Source organism: Canis lupus, chromosome 5 (genome assembly GCF_011100685.1).
Source record: "Canis lupus familiaris isolate Mischka breed German Shepherd chromosome 5, alternate assembly UU_Cfam_GSD_1.0, whole genome shotgun sequence".
NCBI classification, from domain to species: Eukaryota; Metazoa; Chordata; class Mammalia; order Carnivora; family Canidae; genus Canis; species Canis lupus.
The window spans coordinates 78,412,703-78,425,232 of record NC_049226.1 but is presented as its reverse complement, the minus strand read 5'-3'; the positions used below and the strand labels follow the sequence as shown (position 1 = coordinate 78,425,232).

General features: G+C 44.2%; 1 protein-coding gene across 5 annotated transcripts in view; it reads left to right on the top strand.

Moving 5' to 3' along the window:
- PMFBP1 (polyamine modulated factor 1 binding protein 1) overlaps positions 1-12,529 on the top strand; it is a 49,292-nt gene extending 36,763 nt beyond the window's left edge. For 2 of the 5 annotated variants that reach the window (XM_038538462.1, XM_038538461.1), the window contains exons 15-21: positions 3,651-3,815; positions 4,330-4,497; positions 4,809-4,976; positions 5,800-5,903; positions 6,423-6,497; positions 8,888-9,126; positions 9,360-9,743. In XM_038538462.1, coding sequence (XP_038394390.1) covers positions 3,651-3,815; positions 4,330-4,497; positions 4,809-4,976; positions 5,800-5,903; positions 6,423-6,497; positions 8,888-9,126; positions 9,360-9,523 — 1,083 coding nt within the window. In that variant the 3' untranslated portion in view covers positions 9,524-9,743. Of the gene's footprint in view, positions 1-3,650; positions 3,816-4,329; positions 4,498-4,808; positions 4,977-5,799; positions 5,904-6,422; positions 6,498-8,887; positions 9,127-9,359; positions 9,747-12,377 lie in introns of those variants that run through there. The other 3 variants (XM_038538464.1, XM_038538465.1, XM_038538463.1) reach the window with 3 other exon arrangements.
- The last annotated feature ends 1 nt before the right edge of the window (position 12,530 follows it).

Genomic DNA, 12,530 nt, shown 5'->3' with positions numbered 1-12,530 from the left:
TAATTACTTAATATTGGCCTATTATCATGTTTGCCAAAAGAAAGATGGCCATGTAAATGTGGAAGTAAAGGATTAATTTCAGAATTCCTTTGATGGAAATCAGGACACTAGAGGGTTTGTGTGTGTGTGTGTGTATGCCTGTTCAACTTTTTAAAAGCATACCTCATATATAGTAGCAGTATTATTAGCTGAAACAATCGTTAGAAAGAGGCTTAATGGGCAGCCCTGGGTGGCTCAGTGGTTTAGCGCCTGCCTTTGGCCCAGCGTGTGATCCTGGAGTCCTGAATCAAGTCCCATGTTGGGCTCCCTGCATAGAGCTTGCTTCTCCCTCTGCCTGTGTCTCTGCCTCTCTCTGTGTGTCTCTCATGAATAAATAAATAAAATCTTTTAAAAAAAGAAAGAGGCTTAGTTTTGCATTCTAAAGTGTATTTTCTTTTTTTTTTTTTTAAGATTTTATTTATTTATTCATGAGAGACACAGAGAGAAAGAGAGGCAGAGACATAGGCAGAGGGAGAAGCAGGCTCCATGCAGGGAACCTGATGTGGTACTTGATTCCAGGTCTCCAGGATCACACCCTGGGCCGAAGGCAGGTGCTAAACCACTGAGCCACCCAGGGATCTCCCCCTAAAGTGTATTTTCTTTCGCCAATACTCCACTATCTCAATTTTTAAAGTTACCATGTGAAAACAATAGATCTTGAGTTTTTTTTTCCTCTTTGATTCTAGGACATTTTTCCACTATGTTTTATGATTAATTACTAAAAACAATTAATTTTCTAATTAATAAATTAGAAAGCTAATTTATTTTACATATTTATTCTGTATTTGGACTTCTTACTGAACTCACTTATAAACAGTAGTTTTTCAGTTGCTTCTCATAGATTTTCTAGGTGGATGATTAGATCATTTGCAAGCAACAAAAATTCACTAAACCTCTAATATTTATTCTTATTTTATTTTATTTTGCCTATTGCATTAGACAGTACCTACAGTTTTGTGTTCAAGAGTAGCATCTTTTTCTTGCTTTTAACATTAATGGAATCCATCTGTTTTAGTATGATGTTCTTTGTAATGTGGTGATTAAAATTAACTAATTGATCCTAATTTTGGCTCATTCTTACATTCCCAGTATGAATGCTGTGTGTCATGTATTACTCTTTTAATACAATACTTGGAATGTTCTAGGAAATAAAATAAGGCCAGTTTGACTGGAGTGTAGTAATCAAAGAGGATACTGGTATAGGATGAGAGTAGTAAGATAGGTAGGGGTGGACATTGTGGCCTCTGTTAAGCAATTTGGGGTTTTATTCTAAGAGCAATGAAAAGACACTGATGAAATTTCCTTAAAGGGGCAGGAGAGATGATTTGATCCAAGTTTTCAAAATATAATTCTGACTAATGTATGGAAATGGATTGCAAAGAGGGGAAGGTATGGAAGTGAGAGATCCAGTTAGAAGGCTGTTGCCATTCAAACTAGACTGGCATCAGTGAAGACAGAAGTTAGCAAATCCATGATGTGTTTTGGCAGCAGAATTGACAAGACTAATGATGGAATGAATGTGAGAGGAAGCAAGGAATCAAAGATGACTTAGTGAAACTCACCTATAATACTGTTAGGCCTATTGCCTTTGCAAGGGAGAGATTATATCTTTATGAAAACTTTTATTAAAATTATTTTATTGTCGGGCAGCCCCGGTGGCGCAGCGGTTTAGCGCCGCCTGCAGCCCAGGGCGTGATCCTGAAGACCCGGGATCGAGTCCCGCGTCCGGCTCTCTGCAGGGAGCCTGCTTCTCCCTCTGCTTGTGTCTCTGCCTCTCTCTCTCTCTCTCTGCATCTCTATGAATAAATAAATAAATAATATTTTTAAAAAATTTATTTTATTGTATGATTTACATATATCTGTATATAGGTTTCCATTATCCTTCTCCAAGCTAAACCACTGATGTTAGAGAAATTTAAAATAAACTCTCTGAACTTTATTAAACTAAAGCCAATGGGCTTTTAGTTTATAACAGCTTTCTCAACGTACCCCTTTTCTCCTTAAAAAAAAAACGCACCTCTCCTTTGTTTCCCAGACTTGCCTATGGTTTTGCCACAGCTTCTTTGTCCCAGATTGTAATTCTTTTTCATACCCAAATAAACCCATCTTTTGCTGGTAAATTTTTAAAAATAAAAGCAATAAATATATAATACAAATAATAACTAACATATATTTATTACATATAAATAATACAAAACCAATGAATTAATTAAGCTTCTGTTTTAGCTGCTAGCATCATTGTGACTTATGTCACCACCCTTCTTTTTGTTATCCTTCCTCTGACATTTCCTGATTTGACCACCAATTATCAAGTACTTACAGTGAATTGCCATTTCTTCACTGATTCACCAGGCTTACTGGGCAGACCCAGTTGACTCCACGTTTTCAGAAGTCCCCGAAAAAGATGTTCTTTTTCCAGAAGACCAAATTATTTAATCTTCAGGAATAGTTTCATTCCCAGGACATGTAAATACAGGGTCAGAAGTACAATTTAACACTTCTCATTTCACCAATTCCTAAAGTTGAAAATACTCAAAATTCCAACTGAAAAAATAATAAACTTCAAGCATGGAGCAGTTACTGAAGAAAACCCAGTGGAGTGTGTTTCTGTGGATGTGGTCACATAGAGGATGAAGGTATACTAAAATATCAAAGATAAAATACCGAAGAACAGAAGTTGGGCATGTGAATTTCTAAGGTCTTCCTTCTGCTTCCTGACTTGGAAGTAGATCTCTGCCCTATATTTAAAAGTATTTAATAACATGTTTCGTTACTTAGCATGTCCGTGATCATATTCATAGTTATAAAGCAGTTTACACACTATTAAGCCCTTTTTACCTGTATAATCTCATTTGATCTTCACCAAAACTCTATAAATTCTTGAAAGTAACTGGTTTGCAGGAGAGGAAACTGAGGCTCAGAGAGATTAAGTAAATGACAGAACACGACCTCTAATCCAGATCTCAATTCTTTTTAACTACAGTATAAATACTCATTACTAAGTTTAAGACACAGACTTCAATTTTTAAACACGCTTCTACCAGAACTACATGTTCACTACATCCCTAATTCCAAATATTGCCATATAAAACATTTCATTCAGTCAAAAAAATTATTTAGTATTTATTGAGCATGTTATGTGCCATGCTCTGAGTTATAGGCAGTGGAGATACAGCAGTGAAGGAAGCATACACAGTCCTGCTTTCATGGTACATCAAGTCTAATGGATTATGTAGGGAATTAAAGAGACATAAAACACACAAACAAAATGCTATAACATGGTTCCTAACCTAGAATTGAGCTCCAGATCTTTATTAAAGGCTATAGAGTCTGTGAAAGGGATTATTCATGTACTCCATACATCATGGCCCAGGACTGCCAATATTCCTTGTATGTGGCGGGGGGACCTGCTAACTTAGAAGGGGAACTGTGGGGCAAGAGGTGCAGAAGAGCCTGGAAAGGGCAGCTGTTCTTTTTATAACAGTGAGGGGAGGGTATGGGCCTTACACAGACTGTTCTGCATGTTAGTGCAGAGAGAACAGAGCCCGGCTCTTATCCATTTCCTGTAGACATAGAGGATGCCTCTTACAGTGATTTTCCCCCTCCAAAAGCTAGTCCTTCAGAAGGAAGCCTTAGAGAGTCTACAGATCCAGCTGGACAAGGCTGTGCAGAAGGAGAAGCAATATATCCAGACCATGGTCAGTAAAGAAGCCTATGAGGAGTTGTCCCGGAAGTCAGCCGCCTGCCAAGATGACCTGACACAAACTCTTGAGAAGGTAAGCCATACCCTCTCATCTCCAGGGCTCTTTAGGGTAAAGAAACGTCAAAGTATCATGGGAAGTGTAAGAGTCAATCCTCTGCACAACTGGCTGTCACCAGGACCATCTGCAAACTCTTGCATGAGCTAGAATTTCCTTCCAGAGAAGGCCTGCCTCCTCTTGGTGAGACTTCTTTTTTGAGGAGAACAGGAAAGCAAAGATGGAGGCCAAATCCAATGAGTCTACCGACAGGTAACCAGGGACAAAGTTTTCCCAAAACCTAGTGCCGATCATGCCTAGCTGATCAGTTCAGAGAACTGGAAAAAAAGGAAACAAGGTAGGGGAAGGAGGATGTAGAAAATCAACCACTGTCACTTCCCACCCCTCTCTGGGACACTAGGCAAGTGACCAGGTGTCTGTGCCACCCTGAGCAGAGGATGGGGAGACACTGGAACCCTGCCCCATTTGGCACTCAACAGAATGGGCCAAAGAACTGTGACAGCCATTCTCATCCCCTTTGTCTTTATGGAAGCTCAATCATACGACCTCAGAGACCAAGAGTCTGCACCGAAGCTTGGCACAGGCTCAAGAGAGGAAAGTTCAGCTGGAAGATGAAATCATTGCTTACGAGGAGAGGATGAAAAAGCTCAACATGGAATTAAAAAAACTGCAGGGCTTCCAACAGCAGAGCGAGCTAGAGGTGAGAAGCAGCCAGGAGCTCGGAATGCCTTCCTGTTCCAGGTCCCCAAACTCTCCTCTTGCCCCCAGCTCTTTAGCACAGAGCCATTCCCTTTGGCTAACGGGTTCCCTGCGCTTGCTGTTCAGGGACCTTCAAGCAGAGGCGGCAACGATCAGAGCAGGGGTGCCCTCTGCTGGTACTGGAAGTAAAGTGCCCCATAAGGAGTCTCCTAAAGCCGAGAAAGCGCCCTCCTGCCCTATCATGGGTAGTCTGGGCTCAGGGTGGTCGGGCAGCCGGGGTCCCCTCCTCACTTACTTTGCACCCCTGAGCAGGTGCACGCCTTCGACAAGAAGCTGGAGGAGATGAGCAACCAAGTGCTGCAGTGGCAGAAGCAGCACCAGAGCGACCTCAAGATGCTGGCAGCTAAAGAGGAGCAGCTCCGGGCCTTCCAGGAGGAAATGACCGCCCTGAAAGACAACCTCCTGGCAGATGAGAAGGAGGTGGGCACTCCTCAGCTTCCGGTCACTCCCTCCCAGGCCCTCCCAGCATGTCCACGCCCCCCTGGATTCTAGACTGCCTTTGGTGGAGGTGGGGATGCCTAAGAGCAAGGAAAGGACATCCCCAGCCCACTCTATTCAGTACAAATAGGGTCTGGGTGCTCTAAGGCCCACAGCAGTTGCCTCAACCCAGTTGTCTTCCTGTGCCTTCATTGATAGAGATAATGAGAACAAAAGCCTATTCCAGTGCCCTGTCAGGTATACCAGTTGCCCCTGACTTGGATTAACCCCCTGAGCAGTCCTCCTCCAGAGCCTACCCTAAAAATTTTCACTTCCCTACAGTAGACTCTGCTAAGAGATCTTTGGGCACACCTTATGCCCCAGTCCCAGAGCAGTGAAGTCCATTGGCAGGAGGCTACAGAGTATCTCGGTGTAGCCACAAGGACTTTGCTTGAATTAGGAAAAAACAAAAGGCATCCATTCCTCAAGATATTTTTCCTTCCATCTGTTAAAAAACGGATTTAACATACCGCTTTTGCAAAACATGCTGTCTTAGTACCTTTGCCCAAAAATCATCATTGTAAGTATACGCAACTACTTTGTCTCTACAATAAACAGTGCCCTGCTCAGAGATGTCACCTTTGTGTGCACGCACTGCTGGTGGTGGAGATCCTGCTGTGGCAGTTCCAACTCTGGCCTAGGGGTTGGACAGCAGAACCAATGTTTCTTCTTCCAGGAAGAGAGAAGAGGCCTGATTTTGGAATAGGGAGGTGACAGGCCTATGCTCTCCCACCTCTAACCATCTCATTTTCTTCTTGTACCAAAGCCTTGTTGCCTGCCCCAGCGGTCTGCGCCTAAAGAGAGCTGTAGGATACGCCGAGAGAATGATCAGATTATGTCCAACATGGAGCAATGGGCAAAAGAGCAAAAGTAAGTAAGGCAGGGTTCCGAGGCCTGGGCTGAGCTGAGAAACTGCACATGTGCTAAAGAATAGTGTCTCACACACACACACACACACACACACATACACACTGCCCTCTAGGGAAATGAATCCACTGTCACCCCACATTCAAGAGCTGAGAATAAGACGGAGGGGCCTCAACTCTTTAGGCAGAATCAGGAAGACCTGCTGACTTAGAAACAGAGTGGCTCCGAGATCAAAGGGATGCTTTGCTGTAGGTCAGATTTCCTCTTCCCAACCTGGAATCTGGCTTCCCTGCCTGGATCCCTTGAACTCACCTGATATTATAATGATTTTGCATAGTAGTTGAGAGTGGAGGGTTCCCTCATTTGCCAGGTGCTAGGGAGGATCTAGCTCTAGGGAGTGGGTGATGAGCTGGGGCCTAGGGCTCAGCAGATGCCTTGCTGAAAACACCAGCCTCCCAGCCAGCCAGCTCATGCTCTTCCTCATGGGGGTCTGGGAACTTTCTCTTATGGATTTTATTACAGGATCGCCAATGAGAAACTAGGAAACAAGCTCCGTGAGCAGGTCAAATATATTGCCAAGCTGACTGGTGAAAAGGAGTAAGTCATCCCACACCCCCCAGGCTGCTGCTTAGGCCCTTAGGGGAAGGGTCAGCCATGAGCGAGGGCTGGCTTTATCATTAGATATACATGCATCTGACCTCAGGAAAGGGCTGGGACTATGGAAACATTCTGGGTTGTGAATCTGCATCTATGTGACCTTGGACACATCACCTCAACTCATTGGGCCATTGTTCCCTCACCAACAATACAGAAAGGGGTTACTAGTCTCTCTGCCACTTCCCACTGTCACCTGCTGTGATTCTCAGAGGTCAAAAATGCTAAGAAGGCAACAGAAATTGAAAGGCAAGGTAGAGGCTAAGCTGCTATAACAAAGAGACCTCCAAATGAAGGAACATAGAACTGGAAGGAACATCCCTAGGAGGTGAATGGTCTAGGTTGGTAGGGTTCCTCTGTCTCACATGGTCATTGGGGACCTAAGTTCCTTCTACTTGTTGCTCCACCCTCCCCTGTGGCCTTGCTTCATCCTTGTGGTCAAAGCTGGGTTAGCAGAGTGTGGTGTGGGAAGAGTGTGGGAAGTTTGGGAACAGATGAAAGTATGGATGTCTACAACCAAGATTTCAGAGATGGTATAGTCACAGATAATGACAAGCTCTAGGGCAGTGGTTCCCAATCCTTTGTCAGGGAACACTTAAAAAAGAACCACATTTGCTTGGCACAGTGGAAGAATTTGGGATGAATTATTTGTGACAAAGTTGGCCAGCCAGTGGCTGCCCCAAGACCTGAGAGCATCCACATCTCAGCACATCTAGAACCCATTCATTAGGCCCAGTTGGACAGCTCTGTTCTGAGCTGTGACCATAGGATGGTGGCTGATTTTAAGGATAGGAGAGGATGATTGGAATACAGAAGTCAAGGAACTGAAAGCCTTGGATAGAATATACAGGATGTTGAAGGCATTGGGAATTCTGACAGGAGTGGACCATAGAGAATGACAGAGACCCAGGGAATGAGGGCATGGCCAGGACTCCACCTCCAGGCCCAGTGGCATATGGAGTGTAGCGATGACATGAAGGGTTTCTAGGGTGCCTTCAACACCAGCCAGGCTCATAGAGAGCAAGAGGGCAAAGCATAGGCCCAGAGAAGTTGAGGATGAAGTCTTTGATTTCTCTCTATAAAAGACCATGAAATTTTTCACTAGAACAAAGGCACTTTCTGAAAGGGATTAACTAGAAGAGAAATGGTAAAAATCTAAAAGTAACAGAGCATTTCTTATACTAAGCCAGGTTCCAAGAAGTTCTGTTTCACAAAGAACTCATTCTTGAGTTTGAACCTATTTGAAGAAAACCCATCTATTTTTTTAAAGATTTTATTTATTTATTCATGAGAGACACACAGAGAGAGACAGAGACACAGGCAGAGGGAGAAGCAGGCTCCATGTGAGGAGCCTGATGCAGGACTCGATCCCAGGACCCTGGGACCACAACCTGAGCCAAAGGCAGATGCTCAACTGCTGAGCCACCCAGGCATCCCCCCAAAAATCTATTAATAATAATAATAACACAAATAATATTTATCAGTTACCTGTGCAAGGCACTATTCTAAGGGCTTTATATGTATTGTTTAATCTTTATAAGAACTCATGAGTTCAGTAACACTAAAATCCCCATTTATGGATAAAGAAAAAGAGGAACCCAGAGGCTAAATAACTTGCCCATGGCCTCATAAATAGTAAATGGCAAAGCCAGAATTCCAACTTGGGGAGTCTGGTTCCAGAGCCCACTGTCACGCATTGCCCTCAACATTGATTTGGAGAAATACGACCAGTACTGGAGCCACAGGAGGTAGGCTAAGTTCTTTCACCTCACCTACATCACTGTCATTTCTTCATCCATAAATGGGGACACATTACTTGCCCAAGCTCTCAACAGAGCTGATGAGATCCCCTGTGCTCTCAACCTTCCAGCAAAGGAAGGGGAAATAAGTTGGGCTTTGACACCAGAAATGGATGAGAGTGTTCCCCAGGCACAGCCTGGACAGCCCAAGCATGTGGGATCATTCATGACAGACAGCCTTCCAGCTCTTCAAATCAAATTTCTGTCATTTGTCAAACTGGAGCTTTATATGAAGTACGGAAGGCAGATCAGACTCAATGGTCCCCATCTGACAGATATGAAAACAGGCCCTGTGCTGACATGATGCAGTGGCTTAGAAGTCCTGATCCTGGGTCCACCCCAACCCTGAGCCTGGGCTTCTTCCAGGGAATACACATAGGCCTCCGTTTCTATGGAGCAGGAGAGCACCAGCTGGGAAAGGACCTGGACATCCATGATCCTCCTTCCTTTGGCACCTTTATCTGCCCTTTCTGGTGGGGAACCAAGGTGCTGAAGCAGACTGAACATCCCCTGTCCTTCCCTTTCCTTCCCCAGCCACCTGCACAATGTAATGGTCCATCTGCAGCAGGAAAACAAGAAACTAAAGACTGAGATAGAGGAGAAGAAGCTGAAAACTGGGCACCCAAGGCTGTACACCAAAGCCCTAGGCCCCAGCAAGACAGAGCCCATACAGAAGGGGAAAGTGTGTGCCACCTTGGGCTGGAGGGGGACAGCTCAGGACATGAGCCAAAGAATGGACATCACCAAGTTTGTCGGGATACCCCACTGCTCAGGTAAGTCTGCCATCTGTCTTTTGCTACTTATATGATATCTGTTTTCTTGGTTTAAAAAAAAAAAAAAAAAGCAACAGCCTGATACTATTTTTCAAGAAGAGATCACTGCATTGGGAATTCAAAGTGGGAGCTGGGGGACATATCTTTTGCTTAGCTACTCTGGACCAGAGATCACTATTACACTGATCCCCTGTACAGCCTGGATCTATAGCTACCTTTTCTGTCACCTATAGATTCCATGTTACCCCAGAAGGAAGAAGCCACCCCACAACTGAGCTGCCCGGCCATGAGGCCAGTCCTTGAGGAATCATCTCAATTTCTCCTCAAATCAAGACTATCATTTCCTCATTGTTCTCTCAGGTTCCTCATATTGCTAGAAATCAGCACCCTGCCTTAAGCATCATTTCCACGCACATTTTTCAGAGGACAGTGATTTTCTGCCCCTCTCTCTTGACCTGGATCAGCTCTTACATGAACACATCAAGGTCCCAGCCTATTTTGCAAGATGCTAACATTTTATTGAGTTTTGTCCACTTTTTGCAGTGGAGTGAGCATTGGAACCATACTATTTCTGGGCCCAAACTCCAAAATAAAGACATGAGCATAGCAATCTCAGTAAGCTCTTGGTGTCTTGCAGACATCTCTGCGTCCTCCAGTCCCCACCAATATGTTCATCCCTGTTTTCTCTGGATTCTAAAAAATATAGTCTCTTTCATATATACAGGGAAGCTATAATTCCCAAAGGAAGCTTCTGGATTATCTGCATTCATTTTCGAACCAAGAGAGAACTAGCTCCCCCTTTATTTTTTCTGTCTGGAATTTAAGGGAAAAAAAGTCTTAAAAATCTCAAAAAGGAAAGTAATCCTGAAACCCAAAAGAAAAGACGAGAAATGAGTGATGCATTTTCCAAACGGAGGAGGGAGATAGCCATCTGCTTTCTCCCTGGCCCGCCATATTGCATTTCTCCTTTTAACAATTTTATTTTTCTCCCCAGCCAGCTCAATACAAGTAAAATTCCATTATAACAAACTCCAAGGACAGCTAAACTATTTTATTGTGGTAGGATTTTGTTAAACTGAATACATGTCTGGAATTTATATTCCTAGTGTGTAGGAAATTGAGAGAACTAGCTACTAAGGTAAAGTAAGAGAAAGAAATAAAGGAGTTTGTACCTCAGGGTAGGGGGCAGGAGAAGTGAAGAAACCCACTAGTTGGTAAGGATTCTTACATATTCTTGCCTTCCTCCTCAGCCAGACAAAAGCCAAGACATGTTATGTAGCATGTCCCTGCCAGTACTTGGCAAGGGCCAATACTGGAAGTACAGGGTGAGGCAGGAGTGACAAGCACGTCTGGTAGTCTCTGCTGTGACAGTTGTTGTCTGCTTGTTTATGTTTATTTTTGACTATGTACCCCCATTGGGTTTAGAGTAAGGATATGTTTTCCAGAGTAAACAAAGAGTGAAGAATCTGGTCCTAATGAAATGATTCCCCATTTCTAGCCTGTGGCCCATTTATTCAAACAAAATGTCAATGTCATTAAAATCCCAAGTGCTATCTACTTAAAAAGATACTTTGTCTCTATATTTATGAAAAGGTGCCATATATGTTGGCCAAAGACAATAATAACTGGATACTTTGAATGTTGTCCATTTTTTTCAAAGTTATCTTTCACTTCCTGTGGAATAATTACACCAGAGCATGGAATGTAGTGAGTTATGGGGAGCGAAGGAGCAGCAGAGCCAGAAAAACACAGATATATCACCCAGCCATCTGGCCTTGTGAGCCCAACCAGGGGGGAGATCTGATGGGGTAGAGGGGTTGAATTTAGGGAAATGTAGCTTCTCTAAAGATAAGGCAAAGAGCAGGAAACCAGAGGGTTGCCTAACTACGAATCTTTAAGAAGAAACCAAAGGGGTTTCTTAAAGGTGGTTTGAATTGCTGATCATAGAAATGGTCTCTGTATGATGTGTAGTAGCAGATTCGTGTCATCATACATTTCCCAAACCCATGGACTATATAATACCTAGAGCGAACCGTCATGTAAACTATGGGTTCTGTGGGATAACATGCCAAGGTAGGTTCATCGATTGTAACAAATGAACCACTCTGGTAGGGGATGTTGATAGTGGGGAGGCTGTGCTTGTGTGGGGGCAAGGGGTCTCTGTACTTCCTGCTCAGTTTTACTGCACACCTAAAACTTCTCTAGAAAGTAACCAAAAAAAGGAAAGAAAGTGTTATGAAACTAGGACTTACTTTAGCCAAGGGGATTGTGAATAAAGTGCTTCAGCCACCCAGTGGGAGGATGTCACTCGGATTCCGATACCTGGGGCCCACAGAATCCTTTGCAGCAGCTCCGCTCCTACTCACCTGGAGTGTAATTTCCTCCCTTGAACCAAAACACCCAGAGCAAACACCAGCCACTGCAACCTTCTCTACAACCACCGTGTTGCCCCATTAGCACTTGGCTTTTGAGCCTTCCCTACGCAGCCCAGCTGAGGAGGAGGTTTCCTGCCATAGACAGGGCCTGGCAAGCCAAGCTCTGGAATGAGCTAGAATGTGCCCCCATCTCAGCCTGAGACCCTCAACTACAGACATCTTTAATGTGTTCAAAGTACCATTACCATCAACCAGACACGATAAATGCACGTGACTAAGAGCAACGGGGCGCCCACCCTAATCATGTCCACTTCAGCAGCCTCACTGTTCACTCACACCAGGAAGCCCGAAAGCCATTCTCCAGAACCCACTTCAGGGCTGTTACCACAGGCCTACTTTTGTATCTCGGTGGGGGGATCGGTTTTTATCTGAGGAAGAAATAAGAATCAAGAGTATTAGAGCTGGAAGGAAGGATTAAGGATTTAAGGTGGATCTGAATGGAAAAGGTCCATAATTTAAAGAGCACATTAGAGACAGGTCCTGACAGACCCTTGTGTGGAAGTCCCAACACCAAAACCGATCTGGGAAGTGCTGCTGAGGGCTGGGAGCCTCCCCACACAGCCCGAGGCATCTGTACTGTGAGGTGTCCTTGCCAGGTGTTCCTGTTTTCAAATGAGAAGGCTGACCCCTGGTTTTCATAACCTCTGGCTTCATTTTCGTGATCCAGAAAACTTGAAGGTAAGTGCGTGACCAAGGTCACAGCCTGTGTTAGTAACAGAGCCATATTCACTGGAAGCTCAATTTTTGCCCCATTCGGTTGCATCCCTAGCCCAAGGCTGTACATAAATCACATGCCCAGCTTACTTCTTTCCACAGAGCAGGTCGACACCTTCTGCTAGCCTGTCAACCTGGTGTCAAGACTAGAAGCCTTCCCAGATGAGCCTCCGGATGCCCTCTCTTCACTCCAGAGCCCTGAAAAGGCAGTTTCTACCTGAATTCCCAATAAAGGCAGTTAGAGGTAAAGAGAAC